Raw genomic sequence first — 20,000 nt, 5'->3', positions numbered from 1 at the left:
CTCTCTCTCTCTCTCTCTCTCTCTCTCTCTCTCTCTCTCTCTCTCTCTCTCTCTCTCTCAATATCTTCATGGGATTCTGAGTTTTGTGCCAAGAGGAAAAATGTAAAAAAAAAAAAAAAAAAAAAAAAACATTCGGAATAAACAAAAGAAAATAACTTGTATCAAAATATAATCAGAAAATGACTTAGCTATATCAAAGTTTACCTCTCTCTCTCTCTCTCTCTCTCTCTCTCTCTCTCTCTCTCACACACACAACCATATGACCTGATAGTCACAATCACAAACCATTACTAAACTCCAATATTTAATGAGATAACCTGGACATAATGGCTTCTGGGCTCCCTTATCACTCCACAGACATTACTGCTGCATGTGTCATAAGCTCCATTGATGAAACTTTAGACTGGAAATCACATGTCTTGTTAGAATTACTATATGTTCCTTTTTTCATGATTTTCTAAGCATTTATAAGACAGGAGGAAGTACGTATAATATCTAGTTTTATTTAGGTATTTCCAACATTTTCTGGTATTGTTTAAAGTCTTTCCAGCATTTTCAAGGTCTATATGAGACAGGAAGTGTGTTATCTAATATCATTAAGGTATTATTAAGGTTTCCCAATATTCCCTAAGCTTTTATCAGACAGGAAGTGTATTACCTGGGATTACTAAGGTCTTTCTAACATTTTCTAGTATTATTAGGGCATTCATAACATGTTCTGGACATTTATAAGACAGGAAGTATGTTATCTAGTATTAAGAAGGTTTTCCCAGTGATCTACAGCATTATTTAGGCATATTTAAGGTCTTCCCAACATTTTCTAGTAGATGTTCACTGCAGAGCAATTTATTGGCATGCCCCGGGAGATTAACAGGACACTGAAACCTGCTAGCAGACACGAGCCACACGAAAGATGTATATTTCACCAGATAATAAAAGAGGATAACCACGAAATAAGTATCTTGTATTTTTTTATCTTGCCACTTTCCTCAGTTAACAACAGTCAGCTTAGACGTAAATTTTCCACACAAAACTGCTTCCCTGCGCACAAAACTCACACTGGCAGATGAAAGACATCAATATATTCCACCACATAATAAGAGTAAATTCCTTATGATTTTCTCTCTCGGCTTTTGTCAAATATCAATGGCCAGTTTATAAGCAAATTTTCCACACCAAACTGCTTCCCAGTGCACAAAACTCACACTGGCAGACGACAGATGTTAATATATTCCACCAAATAATAAGAGAGTAAGTTCTTTGCGATTTTCTCTCTCCGTTTTCCTCAAATATCGATAGCCAGTTTATGAGCAAATTTTCCATGCCAAACTACTTCCCTGCACACAAAACTCACACTGGCAGACAAAAGACATTAATATATTCCACCAAATAATAAGAGAATACATTCCTTGAGATTTTCTCTCTCTGCTTTCGTAAAATATCAAGAGTCAGTTTATAAGCAAATTTTCCGTGCCAAACTGCTTCCCTGTGCACAAAACTCACACTGGCAGACAAAAGACGTCTATATATTCCATCAATTAATAAGAGAAGAACCAGAGAGTAAGTTCCTGGCAATTTTTCTTTCTCTACTGTCCTCTAATATCAATAACCAGTTCATAAGCAAATTTTCCATGCCAAACTGCTTCCCTGAGCACAAAACCCACACTGGCAGAATATAGATGTTTACCTTGTGATTTTTATCTCTCTCCACTTTCTTCAAATATCAAGAGTCAGTCTATATGCAAATTATTCACACCAAACTGTTTCCCTATGCACCAAACCCACACTGGTAGACAAAAGATGTACATTTCACCCAATTTCCCACTAGAAGACTTCCTTATTTCTGGTAATGTTGGGCACGCCTTCAGAATACATTCCGGGGAATATTCACGAAAGTGTAGCCAACTAATTTCGAGATGGTGACTGCTTATTTCTGGACAAAATATGATGCTGTTTATCATATAGTATTTTTCTCCGGAAATCACTAAATGATTGACTTTTCAATGCCTTTTGTGGACCCACCGCTGCAGCCACAAAATAGCTCGCAGAGAGGTTCAACTTGGGCACCCGTGGGAAATCGAGGGTTTTGGATGGGGAAGTGTATTGACTTTGTTTACTTTGTTGAATCTCGTCGACTACAGACACAGCTGAGGTGGACCTCCACTGTTTCCCACTGGCTGCTCCTCTCCTCTTGTGCCTTGGAGACCATTTCCGTTGCCACTGGGATAACCTGGCATTGGTGGCTGGTCAGTTACTGTTGACAGCCACTTGTCCAGGTGGTACTTGATGGTGTCAGGTGTTACTGCAGTCAGGTTTCTTATGCTGGGAGGCACTGCATTGAACAGGCGTGCTCCAGTGTGGGTAAAGCTGTTGTGCACAATGGTTTTCACTCTTGAGGACACGCCTTCAGTCCTCTTGATGTAGCACAACCTGCCGCGCCTTGGGTGGTGGTGCTCCTGGAGGCCGGCATTTGGTACCAGCTTCTCAAGAGTTTTCCACACATACATGGTGGTGTACCTGTCTCGGCGCTGCCGTAATGAGTAGAGATGCAGGTGTTGTAGCCTTTCCCAGTAGTTGAGGTGCTCCATACCCTCAATACGGCTGGTAAATGTTCTCTGCACTGCCTCTATCCTTAATATATCTCCCACTACTTCAACCGAACTTTACAAACCTCCCCCCCCCTGGACACCCCCCATGTATATGCAACTTATTTCTGCAAGGAGGTATTTCTGGCAACACCAGCTGGACCGCCACCACGGCTGCCGCCAGAGGAGGCTACGCTTTCGTGAATATTATCCTACATTCCTAATCACCTTATTCTTCTGGACAGGTTGACCCCAAGAGCTGTACAGGTATATAATAGGTTGGGGTGTACACCAATAACGCAGGCTTTAGGTCCATAATCTTTAAAGAATCGGGCTCCCATTACAACAATACTCTCAGGCCAGAGAGAAGAATAATCAGGTTTTAATGGGTTTCTTCCGTTCAAGATACAGAAGCTGTGTAAATCTATCACTGGCGTCACAAAACAGTCCATGGGAATCCCAGCAATATATACGTCAGGCTAAAGTAAGGTTGATGTTATACGTATACGAGAGACGAGGTCCATACGTACCAAGCTCCCATTACGACCCATTCTCTAAAGCCACCAGGAAGATTAATAGGATCTTCATGAGTGATTATTTCCGTTCAAGGTGCAGAAGCCGTGTAAAACTATCACTGGTGTCACAAAACAGTCCATGGAAATCCCAGCAACTTATACGAGAGATTTTATGTCCATATTATTATAAGTATCGGGCTGCCATTACGACCATTTCCTAAGGCCATAGAGAAGATATACATACACATATACACAGAATACAATACATACACACAATACAACACATCCATATATACAATACAAGATTAATACACGAGACTCAAGACTCCGGCAAAATATTATACCACGTCCCAACCCCCTGACCCCTTACTTTGGCACGCTCTCCTGACCTAATTACCACGTTATTTACCTGTCTCTGGTGTTCTCTGTATTAAGTAACTCTTCCCCCGTCGAGAGGTCAGCACAGGTCAGGCCGAGGGCACGCGGGACGGCCAGGCTTTGGGTTTTTTCTCTCCTACATCAAGACTGTCACACAATATGGCGCCAATGTCAACAAGATTAGGAGGTTCCAATAATGGCGGACTCCTTATTTCACCTCTCCTGCACGTATTTCGCACTGCTGCCTTGATTTATGCGACTCATAATTCATTTATTAATATGGTGGTCAGTTTAAGAGCATTCCAGAGTGCCCAGGTACACTATAATGAGGGTTGCAGAAATGAAAGTCACCCTTCCCGCCTTATTTCACCCTTATTTCATCTTTTTCCAACCGTATTTTCAGTGATATGGCTATGAATTAATCTATTTGCTAATTTTAAAGGGCTATTGAATGGCCAGTGACATGATATGAGTTAGAGAGATGAAAGTCACCTCGCCTCCTCCCACATGTTGACCCAAAACGTATTATTATGAATTAGTTCATATCTTTTGACTCTTAGAAAATTATTAAACAAACTATAACATAATATCTGATCTCTAAAACGTTTATACGATAACCACTAACAGCAATATATAAGAATTATAGAAATAAAACGTATCTCCTCCATAATTCACCTAAGGGCATTGTTAAACGGGTTATTATATTAGTTTTATTTTATTTAATGAAAAGCGTATCTCAGGGGTATAATAAAACGTATGGAAGGAGAACGACACGTAGTTTTCTAAAGACTTCCAAAGAGAAACCACCAGAGACCCTCAAGGGCATATGACGTCACGAACAGCTGACTTCATTAAATGCCTTCTTTCTCTCCTTATTGCCACCCTCATTAGGAGTCATCACAATGGAGCATCCTTTTCCATCTCTTCCTGGCCTCAGCATTTTCCTCTGTCACGGGAATGGCTTGACTGTCCCTCTTTGCCATGTACTCAAAACTCCTATTTCGACTTTTCTTTTTCCTCATCTCAAGCATTATTTATAATATTTCCTGCTATTGTATTATCGTTTTTCATCTCCTACTGTCCCATGCATCTTCCTCTGTCATGGGAATGGCCTATAACTGTCCCTCTTTGCCACGTACTCAAAACTCCTCATTTCTGACAGCTCGATTTAATCCCAGCATCCTTATTTCCTGCAAGTGGGTTATCCTTTTCCGTCTCCTATTGTCCTCTGCATCTTAACTGTCTCTCTTTGCCACGTATGTGAACCTCCACTTAACCTTCCTCTTTTTTCCTCATCTCTGAGAGCCCACACGCCATGCAGCATCCTTTCGCTCTCATCTTTTCCGCATCTCTGATACGTCTAACCAGCATCCTTTACTATTTATGATCGACCCTTAGGATGAAGTAGTTACTGTTAAATGACCTTGGGAGTTAACTATACACTTAATCTGATATGCCTTTAAAGAGTATCGAGAATGTCACTGGGAAATCATGTCTTAACACTAAATATGCCAGAGAATAATCGCTAAATGACCCTTTGATCTAAATATACACTTAATTCTGATATGCCTTAAAGAGTGATAAATCGAGAAGGTCACTGTGAAATCAAGTCTTGCAGGTTTAAATCGCTTAATTAATATGCAACCCTCTCTAGAATTCTTAACACGTATACCCCTGCTGACCTACATGAGAAACGCGCACTAACCCCTAAATATATACTTCTGATAAATACATGCTAATAAATCCATCTATATAGAATTCTTACTATAACATCCAGACACACGTACAACTGCTGACCTATCTATAAGAAACGCCCACTATAATACCCCTAAATATATACTTCTGATAAATATATGCTAATAAATCCCTCTAGAATTCTTACACACACACACACATGCACACACACACGTACACATATGCTAACCTATATATACACCTAAGAAACGCCTATATTCTTTAATCCCTCAAAAGACAACGATTTCTCAATGAACACAATAAGAACGATTAATTGACACGAAAATCATAAAAAAATCCCTTAGAATCCTTAACAGACACACGTACACACGCACTCACACACACACTCACACACAGATGCTGACCTAGATAACAAACGCCCACTTTTACCCCTCAAATGGCAACGTCCCCTTAATTAACAGGTAGGCCAGGTATACAGACAGGTGCTCTGGCTTACCTGGCAACCGTTCGAGGCGCCCTGCTGGTCCACGTGGAGTAGGTGGCAGTTGCAGGGCGGGAGAACGATAGCAGCATCACGGCGCCCTGCTGCAGCCTCTGGCCCTGCTGCTGCCCTCCGTGGCCCCCTTGCCCCGTGCCTTCTGCCCCGTGCCCGGCCTGCCCCCCCGTGCCCCGTGCCCCCTGATGCTGGCAAGTCATGTGACCGGCCAGATGGTTCCCTCCCCTTCCCGTCTTTTAGCTTTATAAGACAGAAAACCCATAATAAGCCATATATTAATTGCTTGAGGGTTCTGGACGTGTCTAAATGGTCGTATTTTAATTTGTTGTACGGTACACGTGAGTATCTGGAGCCGAGCACTGTGGCCACGCGCATCTATAGCCTATTTTAACTATACGAGCTCCTCTCAGAAAAAAAACTTTAAAACTCGTATTGATAACTCGTATGCTGGGATTTCTCTACGTGTGGGGCTATCAGGTTCTAAAACATGTGATAGCTCAGTAGTTTGATTACCAAGTTTAAAAAAAGTAGACAGAAACACCTCGGCTAACACGCTAAAAGTTTAAAACACGTATATTAACAACTACATACACTAATTTATCTACGTGTGGGACTGTCAGGGCTCTAAAACACATATCTCAATTGTTTTACCATTTTTTTTTCTCTCGTGTGCTCTGACAAGGCAGAAACACAGTAGTAGGCAATGATGCCGACCTAGGACCTAAAATTTTGATGCCAACCTACTATAGGTCCTAGGACCTAAAATTGTGATGCAATTTTGATCGTGAAAATCTACGGACTGGCCTACCAGGCTTCCACCCGCCTGGCCAGCCAGCCGACCGTACCCTACCCTATCCTCCCCCCCCCCTATCCGCGCCCGGCGCCCTTAACCCCCCACCCCCCCATATCCCCCTATTCCGCGCGCTCCGCGCCGCGCCCCACGGGAACCGCACGCGCCGGGGGCGCCTCCCTCCCGCCGGGGGAGCTGCAGGAGTTGGGGTCGGCTCCCCTCCTTCCTGGCCCACACTTGGCCCGTCCACATGATGGGCTAAGTTGCCACGCCCTCGATCCTTGTCAACCACTAACAGGCAGCTACTCCTGCCCCGCCCACCTCATGTTAACCCAGAAGAATCGCCTCTTTTTCACCTTTTCCAATAGTTTATTGACCTTTTTTTGGCACTAGTTAACTCTGAAAAGGTGTTTTAGGTGTGTTGGCACTGTGTGAGGTGTCGAAGGCGCCGGGAAATGTCAGGAAAATGATTTATACCTCATGACCTTCCCTAACATTCCTGTCTGCCTCCTCCATCCTCCTCCTCCTCGCTTCCCTCTCCTTCCCCCGTATACCTGTCGTGTCTTGTCCGGTTCCCCCCTCCTCCTCCTCTTCCTCCTCTGTCTTGTCCGGTTACCCCTCCTCTTCCTCTTCCTCCTCATCCTCCTCTCCACCCTGCCAGGTCTGTCTACCTCAAGACTATACCTGTCCCCCACCTGTTTTACCTACCCTCAATAGTTCAATTACAATATGATACTGCACTGATTACTCTCTCAATACATGATACATAATTGTGTAACCTTGGAGTATATGTTTGTATGTGAGACGGGGTGGATATCGTCGATTCATACATATACAGTTCTTACATCATAGTCAAATAAGGTTGTTTACTTTATCTTTTCCTATATCTTAATGCATGTTTTTAGCCTCTCCAAGCCCTCCACAATTATGCTTCCCAATTGCTATCTTTTATCACTTGTTTTCAGGGCCGGGCACTGCTCCTCTTGACCTGATAACTGCACTTGCCCGACTTTCAGCTTACATTATCCCTATGCTGTCTAGCTTACCAATGTACCAATCAAGTACTTTTTTTTACTACCACATTATATAACTGCACATGCCTACACCTCATCCCTATGCCCTGTGACACACTACACGACCTTCACCTTAACCTTATCCCTATGCTGTCTGACTTATCAATGGACCAATCAACTCCTACTTTTTATACTACTTTACCAATGTACCAATCAGTTACTTTTTTTTACTACCACATCATATAACTGCACATGGCTCTACTTCATCCCTCTGCCCTATGACACACTAGACGACCTTCAACTTTACATTATCCCTATGCTGTCTAACTTACCAATGCACCAATCAACTCCTTTCTGTTTAACCTTATCCCTATGCTGTCTAACTTACCAATGCACCAATCAACTCCTTTCTGTTTAACCTTATCCCTATGCTGTCTAACTTACCAATGCACCAATCAGCTCCTTTCTGTTTAACCTTATCCCTATGCTGTCTAACTTACCAATGCACCAATCAACTCCTTTCTGTTTAACCTTATCCCTATGCTGTCTAACTTACCAATGCACCAATCAACTCCTCTCTGTTTAACCTTATCCCTATGCTGTCTGACTTACCAATGCACCAATCAACTCCTTTCTGTTTAACCTTATCCCTATGCTGTCTGACTTACCAATGCACCAATCAACTCCTTTCTGTTTAACCTTATCCCTATGTCTTGCTATACAACTTTCACTAAACCTCATCCCAATGCTCCGCTATACATGTCGTTCTATGTATATAACTGATACATGCATGCAAGCTAACTGAAAGAGTGTGACAGTATAACCATACATATAACATCATTACCATATATATAACATCATTGCCATATACATAACAGCATTACTATATATCCAGCATTACCATATATATCCAGCATTACTGAGGGAGGGAAGGGAAGGGAAGGGATGGGTTGGGATGAGAATGGAAAGGAAGGGAGGAGACAGGAGAGGAGGGGATGAGATGGGATGGGAATGAAATGGAATGCAAGGGAGGGGAGGGGATGGGATGGGTAGGAATGGAAAGGAAATGGAATGAAATGGAATGGAAGGGAAAGGAAGGGAGGGGAGGGGAGGGGAGGGGAGGAGATGGGATGGGATGGGGGCAGGCCAGGCATGAAGAAAAAGCCCTCCAAACAAAGCTCCTTTTATTTATAGTGACCAAAAGTCTTTTAAAATGCAACAAGTATAAAATAGAACACAGATGAGTGGACAATATTATATAAAAATGATGGACTATAATGGACAACAGGAATGATGATAACACACTGAACACATTCACCGCATGACGCTCACAGAATCACGTAATTACGTATCCTCAAACAACTTCATTTTCCTAAGGAACAACGTAGGTATGTATGTATGTATATGTGTATGTATAGTCCTAAATTCAGTATGTCTACCTCACTCGTATAAAATAAGTTTGAGCATTGAGAGTCGGATTAGAACGTTTTCATGTAGATAATTATTCAGCGCAAAATATACAGAAATGACAGCTAGTGAGTGTAATATATATATGCATGGTATTTCAACGTTAGGGACACACTCTACCACTGTATATAGAAGCCTTTTATCACTCTACATTTCCTCCAATCATTCTGCTGACTTCCATTTATGCCTTTCTGCCCTAACCTTCCCCTTGAATTCATCTATCAATATTGACACCCTCCCACCTTATACAGTCTCTCCCTTATCCATGTCATCTCTACTACTCAGTATAGAAGCCTTATAAACTCTACATCTTCCTTAATCTTTCTATCAATTTCCACATATGCTTTTCTGCCCTAGTCTTCCTTCAAACACATCTCTCAATATACAGACACTTTCCCACCTTATACAGTCTTTCCCTTGTCCCTCGTCACTCCTAACACCATATATAGAAAACTTTTTCAATATATATTTCCCCCAGACATTCTATCAATCTCCACTTATGCCTTTCTGCCCTTGTCTTCCCTCAAAGGCACCTATCTATACACAAAACCCCTGCCCATCCTATACAGTTCTTCCCCTAAAATGTAGTATACCTATAGAGTGGTGTTCTGCTGCCCTCGAACCCTCTCACTCGCTATCGTGCTCCCCCCCAGCACCCAGAAGGCTCGGTCCCTGCTCACAACACGGACGATGGAGCGGAGTTATTATATACGTCTGAAAATTATGTATGTTTATATAATCGTATACTCAGATTTTTCAATGCCTGCTTCACTCACACTGTTATTATGCTCAGTTTATTTGCCGTAATCAATATATACTAAATAATAATGATGATAATGATGATAGTATTTGCAGTTTCTCCCCACAGCATAGTATAAGGCTGCAGCAGGTTGTAGTTCATTATATCAAGAAGTTTCAATAGTTAATATATGTGTAAGTTTCACAATGCACATATCCTCTACAAACACCATTCACCTGCTATTACAGGTATTTCACTTAACACATAATATTCTTCCTCTATGTGTCTTAATATTTCATCTACATATGTATTGCACAGGTTGAGTGTGCAATTGAATTAAAGCTCATGAGATAATAGCCAACAGGATAAAATTCAAGAGTACATATAAATACACATTCCTATTGTAAGAGTACATGCTTATAGGACACACCAGTTGACTTGCATACGAGAGGATATTGTTGTATGGTAGAGTAATACATAGGAACGCTTGTTATAATGCTTTCTGCCTTTCCATTAACACCTAATATCCGTATCAGGAGTAGCCTATATAGATCATGCATTCGTAATTCGTTTTTGCATAAACTCGGAGTCCTGGAGAGGTATTATACGAGTGCCGGGAACTGCACTCAAATATACTAATCGGACATCAATGTTTTAAGCTATGTACCAAGTTTTCACGGCAGAAGAGTTCACGTTTCTCTATGACAAGGAAGTGTTGTGGGCGGGGCAGACAGGCCTTGGTGAGGATGGCACAGCTTGGTCCAGGAATTACTGAATGGTAGTGTTATGTACGTTACACATACAAAAGGTTCAGGGTGACACAGACGTATGTACTCAATCTATCCCTGGATGAAACAAGGTCTGTGTATGCAAAACTCTGTACTAAACCTTGATAAATAAACTGTATCTCAATATCTCTGGTCGTGTTATATGTACGTTACACATACAAAAGGTTCAGGGTGACACAGACGTATGTACTCAATCTATCCCTGGATGAAACAAGGTCTGTGTATGCAAAACTCTGCACTAAACCCTGATAAATAAACTGTATCTCAATATCTCTGGTCGTGTTATATGTACGTTACACATACAAAAGGTTCAGGGTGACACAGACGCACGTACTCGACACAGCACTGGATGAAACAAGGTCTTAGTATCCAAAACTCTGCTGTGAACCTTCATATATAAACTGCATCTCTATCTCTGGTTTTCATTTGCATAAGAACAAAATAAAACAGTCTACCCTACCCTACCACAAGACATCCGTGGGCAAAAAATGGGCAACTTTTACATACGATACATAAACTCTCATAAATATCTCTCGTAATGCGTAATTATACATTCCGCCTTAACGCAAGGTTACAACATGAGTTCACAAACCTTCTCAGATAAATCAATGATACTTAGGAAGCTACGGATGAGTGTTAGAACCTTCAAATGTTTAGTGATTGTCGGCCTCCATCAATGTTCAGATTAGAAGCAAGAAAATGTTAATCAGCTGATATGCATAGAAAATGAGATTCGCTGTTGGACCAAAACATGGAAGCTTCAGTCCATAAACAAATATGTCGTGTTTATCTCAAAATGCAAAAAATGTGAATGAGTATTTAGGTATCACAGTTGTATGATTAGTATACTCTTAAAGAAAAGTGTGATGCTATATAGAAATCCACTGAATATTATGTGTCACCTTATATGTCTCTACGAATAATGGCGATATCGGAAATGAAAGAAATACAACTAACTCTATATACAGGTGAATCAGATCTGTGGGATGAGATTAACATATGTAAATCTTGTGTATTCATTTCAGTCTATTCGGTACCATCTTAACATCCCTAGAAATAATGGCAAAAAATATCTGAAATGAAGCAAATACAACTAACTGTACATAAGAGGATCAGATCGAGCATATGAAACTTCTGTGTATCCAATTTCAATCCATTCCATATCTTCTTACTGTCTCTACAAATAATGGCAAAAACAATATCTGAAATTAAACCAATACCAGAGGAACAGGTCTTGCATATGAAACTTCTGTGTATTCAAATTCAATCCATGTGAGGCGTCCAGAACCAAAGGGGAGTCTGCACCATATTTACAGCCTTGAGTTATGGGAAGTGTTGTACAGGTGTGAGCTTCCTCTATTGAACAGTACAGGTAGCCAAGGGAAAGTCTACCATCTGGAGTGTTGGTCCTTTAGTAAGATACGCAAGGCACCATAACACATGACATGCAAATACTTCTTTTACTGAGGAACCTTGCACTCGCTCACTCTGCCAGGATGTCTGACAGCTGAAAACATTGCGCTCGTATGGGTGACTCAAGAAGATAAATATATATAAGAGTTTCAATACTAAAACGTCTCCTTTAGTAGAGACACGAGGCACCATAACACATGACTGCAAATACTTCTACAGTGGAGCCTTGCACTTCCTCACTCTGCCAGGATGTATGAGCCAAAAACATTGTGCTCATACGGATGAATAAAAATAAATATACACACCAGTTTCAATGCAAAAACATCTCCCTCCTTTTGCCTATATGTGAGAAAAAGTTGGTGATAATGAGTTCTAAAATGAGTGGCAAGATAAAAGGATGTAATCTGCAGACAGCTAAAAATAAGTGTCGAAAAATAAAACCTGCTATTATGAAAACATGTCTCCCTGTTCCTCAAAAGTGGCGTTGTGTTCTCTATCCTATATCAACGTTAAATTAATCAGGTCTTAAACGTACTGGGCTCCCATTACGTCCATTTCCCAAGGTCACAGAGAAGAGTAACCGGGTTTTCATGGGTGGCAAATTTCCCGTTAATGATGCAGAACACAACAAAATCAAGCCCAGTAAATGTTCAGAGCACAAAACTAATTCCTCCGTTACCTGTCTCATGAAAAAGTTACCTAAAAATTCATGAGTACAGTAAAAAACACAACAATGATAAGTTTAATTACTTTTCACAGCACAAAAATGAATTCCTCTGTTACTAATCTCGCGGAAAGTTACAAAAAACAGCAAAAAGCAGAGTAAAAAACCACAACCAAAGAGTTCATACCATTTTCCGGACTGATAGAAGTAAAATCCCTCTCGGTGAAAATGATAACTGAGGAATTTGCAATATCATGAAGCTGTCCTGTGCTGCCTCTTCCCCACTTTCCGTTAATTACACGATGCAGTCACGGCAGGTAGGTTAAAAATTACACTTATTGTCACTCAGGCTAGTATCTCTAAAGGTCAAAGAGGGAGTCAGTCAGGTTCTAATGAGTGTTTCTTAAGGTTCATGGTACAGAAGAAGGGTCAAACTACCACCAGGGTCATAAAACTACTCCTGGAAATGCCAACCACTCCTATGAAAGCCTTGTCAAATTGGTGTTCGTGGGCATAGAAATGTCTTATAATACAACCCTTGGACCCAGGCAGTTTGTTTATGAGGGTGCTGATAAATACCCTATCCTAGTGTAATTCGTACGTAAGATCCTACCTTCCACAACCCATTTATACGCCTAAACACGTGGTGACGGTCTCCTCGCTACTTGTTCATACGGCAACACATGTCCACTCACTCCAGACTCAAGACCTTTCTCACATAGCCTTACATAGATGAATTTGATGACGTCTGAACCATGAATACGAAGAAGCATGTCACCCAACCCAATAGTGATGGCATGACAATGAATGAAAAGCTTGAAATATTGAAAAACACAGAGAAAAAAAGGGAAAATGATTCACTAATACTTTCAAAACCGGAAATAGAAAAAAATGGTAAAAATAAGCCAAGAAGTGGATAATAATAACATAACAATGAATTAAGAGGTTGAGATACTAAAAAATCATAGAGGGAGAAAATATATGTACTGACTTAAACCTTTGAAATTAGAAATTATATCAGAAAGAGCTAAAAATATACCATGAATCAAATGACAATGATATAAAAGAATGAAAGAAAGTGGCAAGACAGAGTGTCCAGAGCAGATTTAGCTAACAGATGTGGAATAGAGGACCTGGAAACAGTGCTCAGAAGGGAAAGACTCTGATGGTTTGGACATGTAAAGAGAGCAGGGGAGGATACAGTGCTGGGAGTTTTCTAGAGATTGGAGGAAGAAGGAAGGAGACCAGCTGGTAGACCTAGGAAAACGTGTTGAAGGTGTATACAGGAAGACTTGGCATTGATGGGACTGGATGAGCATTGGGCAGGAGACAGAGTAGAATGGAGGAGAGCCATAAAGCGTCCAACCGCTCAGGAAGAGTGAACACAGACGGTTAACAAAATGATGATGATGATGATAAAATATTGAAGTAAAAGGTTGAGATACTTGAAAAAACACAGAAAAAGGATGAAGTAGAAAACAGGATAATGACTAAATTCGCACTAAAACTTTCATCGGTGGAAATGACACTAGAAAAAAATGATGAAAGGAAGCCACGAACCAGATAAAAACAACAGTAATAACAACAATAATAATGATAACTGATATATGAATGAACTAAATGATTGAGATATATATAAAATTAAGAGAAAGAAATACGTACCGACTTTTAACAATAACTCCCATAAGTCGAAACAATAAAATAACTCCTAAAACCAAGCCATGAATCTCACAGGACCAACACCCGGGCATAGAATTCACCCGCAATCATACATCCGTGGCTGACATCGCATCCATGTGTTCCTGGAGGACCTGTGTGAAGGTGCGTTTGTGGGCGGAGGTGCGGACGGATGCAATGGCCCGGAACAGAGCGTCGGCGCAGAGGTCATCCGGCAGGCGGGTCAAGAACTGAGCAGCGGTGGCGGTGCACTCCTGGGTCATCAACACCTCCTCGTAGAGCTTGAGGATGCCTGGAAAAAAAGGTCATTGGCGTTAGGGTCATTGGAAAATATGTACCTACTTACTTTTTTTGTATAGCTTGAGGATGCCTGGGAAATAAGGTCTTTGGCATTAGGGTCATTGGAAAATATATAGTCACTTTTTTGTATAACTTGAGGATGCTTGGTAAAAAAGGTCATTGGCGTTAGGGTCATTGTAAAGTATGTATTGCTAATTTTTTGTATAGACTAAGGATGCATGGAAAAAAGGTCATTGGCATTAAGGTCATTGGAAAATATGTAGTCACTTTTTTGTATAGCTTGAGGATGCCTAGAAAAAAGGTCATTAGCGTTAAGGTCATCAGAAACTATATAGGCTACTGCTACTTCTTTGTATAGCTTGAGGATCCCTAGATAAAAGGTCATTGGGGTTAAGGTCACAGGAAAGTACGTATATCACTTCTTTGTATACTAGCTTGAGGATGCCTGGAAATAAGATCATTGGCACAAGCTTACCAATGACACAAGCTGATCAATGGTTTAAGTTTATCAGTGCCACAAGCTTACCAATGCCAGAAGTGTTTGCATATTCCTACACAAACTCACCAATGGCAGCTCTCAGTAAGAACTCCTCTCCATCCCTCAAGTACACATCCCATATTCTGACGGCAGCATCGAGGGGCAGGGGACGCGAGAACACAGTCAGCAGCCAGTCCAGGACGTAGAGGTCGGGCGTGACTCCGATGTCCTGTAGGTGGGTGGCTAGGGCAGGAAGGTTGGCAGCGAGGAGCGTCTCAAAGGTCTGGTAGTAAGCACACATCTGTAAGGAAGGAAGGAAGGTTGAGAATGTGTAACTATTTGTGAGATAACTTTCTATACATAATTGTGTGTGTGTGAGGTTAAGTTTCCTACATTTCACTGTGTCTTATGGTCTGGTAGTAAGCACACATTTGTAAGGAGGAAGAAAGGAAGGGAGGTTGAGAATGTGCAACTGTGTGTGAGATAACCTTCTATACATAATTGTGTGTGTGAGGTTAGTTTCCAATATTTCACTGTGTCTTATGGTCTGATAGTAGGCACACATCTGTAAGGAGGAAGGAAGGAAGGAAGGAAGGTTGAGAATGTGTAATCGTGTGTAACTCTGTAAGGCAAAAAGTTAACTAATCTAATGGGTGTGAAAAGATACAAAGCGTTAACTAGTGAAACTTACCATGGGCTGATTGACCCTGAAGAACGCCATGTGTGCCGGCCTGTTTAGCAAGTTTGAGAAGCTGATGAAGGCCTTGGCCTCATCCATGTTCAGCAGCAGAGTGGCCGCCAGGAAGGACATGCCCTGGACGTACCCAACATCAGGCCGGTAGCATGCGTAGGCCCCCAGGATGTTGTGGAGAGGGTCATGGTACGGCCCACCCTGGAGGATAAAAGTATGTTGTAGTGATGTAGACGAGATGTGAGCCATGTAATGATAGAGAGGCTTACACGGATCATAATGTAAGAGTCCTCTGTCCTACATGCCTCATAAGGACCGGAATAGGATTGGGTTAAGTTTGGGTTAGATTCTGTGAGGTTAGATTCAAATACTTTCAACTTGGCAACACATGTAGCAGTTATTCGCCTTGTGATATAGTGTTAACCCCTTGACTATGGATTTTACACAAGAAGACCTAACCAATCAACAGGAATGGATCAAAAAGTGGCTGCTACAATTCAATGAAGAAAATGTAAAGTCCTGCACCTTGGGAGGGGATATCCAGCATACCAGTACCACATGGGAAACACTTCACTATCCACCACAGAGGCAGAGAAAGACCTGGGAGTATATGTCACCAGGCTACCAGTGAAAGCCAAATCCGTACCAATCGCAGCTGACAGGTTAAGTGCGCCAAAGATTATTTTTTTCCCTCTTCCAAAAAATATATAAATAAAATAATAATATTAATAAAAAAACATTAGAATCTTGTGGGAACCTGTACCTTTTGGAGTATACATATATGAGGGAACATCTGAGTATTAAGAATAGTGTGGTAAGACCCGTACCTTCTGGAATATACAGAGGTGCGGGAACGTGCGCGACACATCAAGGCGAATGAGGTCAATGGTCACCTCCTGGTCACCCGAGTCGCTGTTGGTCATGTCCTCCTGACTGGCCATGCTGCCACACTCACTCAGGCTCACCAGCTTGTCCACAGACCTGAAGGGAAGAATTCGTTAGTTAGTATTAAATGCCATATAGTCCTTGTAAGGCTCACTCTGTTGGTAGGGTGTCCAGTGCAGATGTAGCTAACAGAAGTGGAGTAGAGGACCTGGAAACAGTGCTCAGAAGGGAAAGACTCCGATGGTTTGGACATATAAAGAGAGCAGAGCAGGATACAGTGCTGGAAGTTGTGGAGAGACTGGAGGTAGAAGGAAGGAGACCAGTTGGTAGACCTAGGAAAATGCAGAGAAGGTGTATACAGGAAGACTTGCATTGATGGGATTGGATGAGCATCGGGCAGAAGACAGTAGAATGGAGGAGAGCCATAAAGTATAAACATAAACTTAGAACCATCTGTAGCCTTCTGTCTTTTATTAATACTGTATTAGATCCCATATGAGCCATGCAATGATAGAGGGCTTACACACATCAGAATCTAATGGTCGGTAACCCACTTGGTGCAACTCTAATGAAAGGAAATAGAACAGGAGCCCAAAAATGAGGTCAGTTTAGGGAAGGCTTTCATAGGTCGCCAGGAGTCTAGGGTCAGCATGCACCTCTACCAATAACACCTTATATAGTCACTGAATGGGTTCTTTATGCCAGTAAGTGTCTAGGGCCAGCACGCACCTCTGTACCATGATGCTGTAGAGTTGAGGCGTGATGTTGAGGTCGTTCCCAATGGCCATCTCCCAGACTCGGCCCCTTACGCACGAGGGAAGACCTTGCCACCAGAGCTCCCGGCATTTCTTGTGTGTGTGCCTGCCAATGGGGAATGAGAGGAGCTGTGTGAGTGTTCTGGCGCCTCGGGTAAAAGGAGAGAGATGGTGTTTGGTAGATCATGATAGAGGAGAGAAATAGAGCTTGATAATTTAACAATGTGCTGGTGCTGGTCGAAAAGAGAGGAACTGTGTAGGAATTCTGGTATCTCAAGTAAAAGGAGAGATAACATAGATAATTTAATAGGAAAAAGGAGAGGAATAGCACTTGGTAATTTAACAATGTCTTGGTGATTTGATACATGAGACTCAGGGTGTTTAGCAAGCTGCAAGTGAGGACAGAAAACAAGTAAACAAAGAAATCAATCTACAATGAGATATGTACTTATGATTATAGTGTTTAGCTGCCTGTAGATGAGGATGGAAATAGAAGAAGAAAAAGAAAAAGAAGAATAAAAACCAATCTGCAGGAAGGAAACAGAATAAAAACCAAAATCAATCTGCAATACAATGAGCTTCCCACCCCCCACGAGCTGCAGTGCCTGGTTGGTCTGGTCGCCTATCAACTTACATGGCGTCCCACTTGGGTAGTATTTCAGAGTTCCACGTGGCCACGGCGACCGCTAGCTGTTCCTCCTGACGCTGAAGAGTGGCCTGCGCCTTCTTCCTCTCCTTGGCCTCCCGCAACTCTGGAAAAGATGAGTGTGTGGTGTGTGGGGTCAGCCTTCATCTATACTACAATGTGTGGGTCAATTAATACCGCACTTGCATTCTTACACTCTTTTTATCTCTCTTATTCATTTTATCTTCATTTTTTATTCATTTTATTTTATTTCATTTATTTTCTACTACTTCTTTCCCTTTTAAATATAACTCTCCTCTTCCTTCTCTTGTTTCATTTTTGTTTTGCCTTTGCCTTGGAATGTATTATTTTTCTCTGGAAGTAGTGTTGACAACCTTCGTACTCACAACCTTCATATCAATAACCTTTGTGTAGTTGCTCTTTACAGATTAGTTGAAGGTGGAAGGTTTAGTATCAACAGGTTTATAAGTATATCCACTGTTGGCTATTCACAAGTTAGTCCCAAGTTAAAAGTAATGGTAGTTTTAGAGTTTTGCAAAAGTATAAAAAAGTAGCAATATTAGCATTTCTGTATTTTTTTTTTTTTTTGTGTGTGTGTATGTACGTGAATTCCCTAGGGAGTAACACAGGGCGGAGTACTCACCTTTCTTCTTAGCCGCTGAGACCATGCGTTGGTACTCCAGTTTATGCTTCAGCTGCTCCCCGGCGGTCTTGGCAGGAAGGTTGGTGGGGCGGTTTTCCATGATGAGGCCAACGCTGCCCGCCTCCATCTCACTGTTACGACCCTGGAGACACAGAGAGGGGGTTAAAAGGGGCTGGCAAATGACTGTGTGTTAGCCCTTTCATATAGCACATTTCTTACCAAGGGATTTTTTTATAGTATGTCCCTGAGAAGTCTACACACACACACACACACACACCTCACTGTCACGAACCTGGAGACACATAGAGGGGGTTGCATAGGGCGAGGAGATATCAGTATGGCAGTTCCTCATTTTAGCGCGTTTCTTATTAAGGGATTTTCTTATAATGTGCCCTTGAGGTGCCTCTACACACAGACACATATGCAAAAGTTCCATCATTCCGAAATCACTAAATCACATTGACGTAACACTTCTATTAGTTTAACTTTCTTTGCTATACCTGTCTTATATATAGATAGACAGAACTGTGCCCTTGAACTGACCAAACACACACAGACACACAGTTCCACTAGTCCGAAATCACTAAATCACATTGACGTAACACTTCCGTTAGCTGAACTTTCCTTAGCAGACCTCTCATGTTAACTAGAGTGATGTCTGTATACACGACACGCCTGGGAGTGACAGCCATGCGTGTGTGTGTTGGTGAGTGAGTGAGCAGGATAACTTGTGTGATAATGTAGCTGGCAAAGGAACGGCAGGATATGATGTGATAAATGGAAATAGAAAGAGATGTAGATGATAGCACAGCAGAATTTGATGTGAAGGGAACAGTTTGGTGTTAATGAAGGAAAATATGTGAGTGATGATGGTTGACAATAGCTTGGCAGGATGTGATGTTATGTGATGGGAAGAGTTTGGTGTTAGTAAGAGATTAGAGAATGTGTGTGTGTGAGATAGAAAGAGAGAGAGAGAGAGAGAGAGAGAGAGAGAGAGAGAGAGAGAGAGAGAGAGAAAGGGGGTCATCTGCTCATAACACCAACCTTTTAAGATGACATTAACATTTAAACTGAGACTTAACATAATCCCTTCCTTATGAATCAACCTTAATCTAACTTTCATAAATAATAATAAATAAACACATACATAAATTGAGCCATAAATAAACCTAAACACAAATATATATAAATGTAAATAATTGAGGTTAGGCCTACGTGGTTGAGCGGCCTCCCTTGCTGTAAAAAATAAATAAATAAATAAAATCACCTGAAAATCTGGGGAGGGAGAGAGCCGGGCGCTGGGCCGTGAGAAGATCCTCCACCCAGGGGAAGAGGAGGCCACGGGGGAGGAAGGCACTGGGGAGGAGGAGGAGGAGGTGGAG

At 41.6% G+C, this 20,000-nt stretch overlaps 2 protein-coding genes across 7 annotated transcripts in view; both read right to left on the bottom strand.

The window, feature by feature from the left end:
* Positions 1-5,884, bottom strand: part of LOC127008762 (myotubularin-related protein 4-like) — a 35,800-nt gene extending 29,916 nt beyond the window's left edge. For 4 of the 5 annotated variants that reach the window (XM_050881128.1, XM_050881129.1, XM_050881130.1 and 1 more), the window contains exon 1: positions 5,670-5,884. In XM_050881128.1, the coding sequence (XP_050737085.1) occupies positions 5,670-5,869 (200 nt within the window). In that variant the 5' untranslated portion in view covers positions 5,870-5,884. Of the gene's footprint in view, positions 1-3,509; positions 3,676-5,669 lie in introns of those variants that run through there. The other variant, XM_050881132.1, reaches the window with a different exon arrangement.
* Positions 5,885-8,642: 2,758 nt separating this feature from the next.
* LOC127008761 (TBC1 domain family member 12-like) overlaps positions 8,643-20,000 on the bottom strand; it is a 24,132-nt gene continuing 12,774 nt past the window's right edge. The window contains exons 2-9 of one of the 2 annotated variants that reach the window (XM_050881126.1): positions 19,886-20,000; positions 18,619-18,760; positions 17,964-18,081; positions 17,304-17,435; positions 16,517-16,670; positions 15,690-15,890; positions 15,086-15,299; positions 8,643-14,512 (exon numbers count right to left, since the gene is read on the bottom strand). The exon at positions 19,886-20,000 is cut by the window's right edge and continues 54 nt beyond it. In XM_050881126.1, coding sequence (XP_050737083.1) covers positions 14,310-14,512; positions 15,086-15,299; positions 15,690-15,890; positions 16,517-16,670; positions 17,304-17,435; positions 17,964-18,081; positions 18,619-18,760; positions 19,886-20,000 — 1,279 coding nt within the window. In that variant the 3' untranslated portion in view covers positions 8,643-14,309. Of the gene's footprint in view, positions 14,513-15,046; positions 15,300-15,689; positions 15,891-16,516; positions 16,671-17,303; positions 17,436-17,963; positions 18,082-18,618; positions 18,761-19,885 lie in introns of both variants that reach the window. The other variant, XM_050881127.1, reaches the window with a different exon arrangement.

Source organism: Eriocheir sinensis, chromosome 38, assembly GCF_024679095.1.
Source record: "Eriocheir sinensis breed Jianghai 21 chromosome 38, ASM2467909v1, whole genome shotgun sequence".
NCBI classification, from domain to species: Eukaryota; Metazoa; Arthropoda; class Malacostraca; order Decapoda; family Varunidae; genus Eriocheir; species Eriocheir sinensis.
The sequence above is the reverse complement of the archived record's forward strand: the minus strand, read 5'-3'. Positions and strand labels throughout refer to the sequence as shown.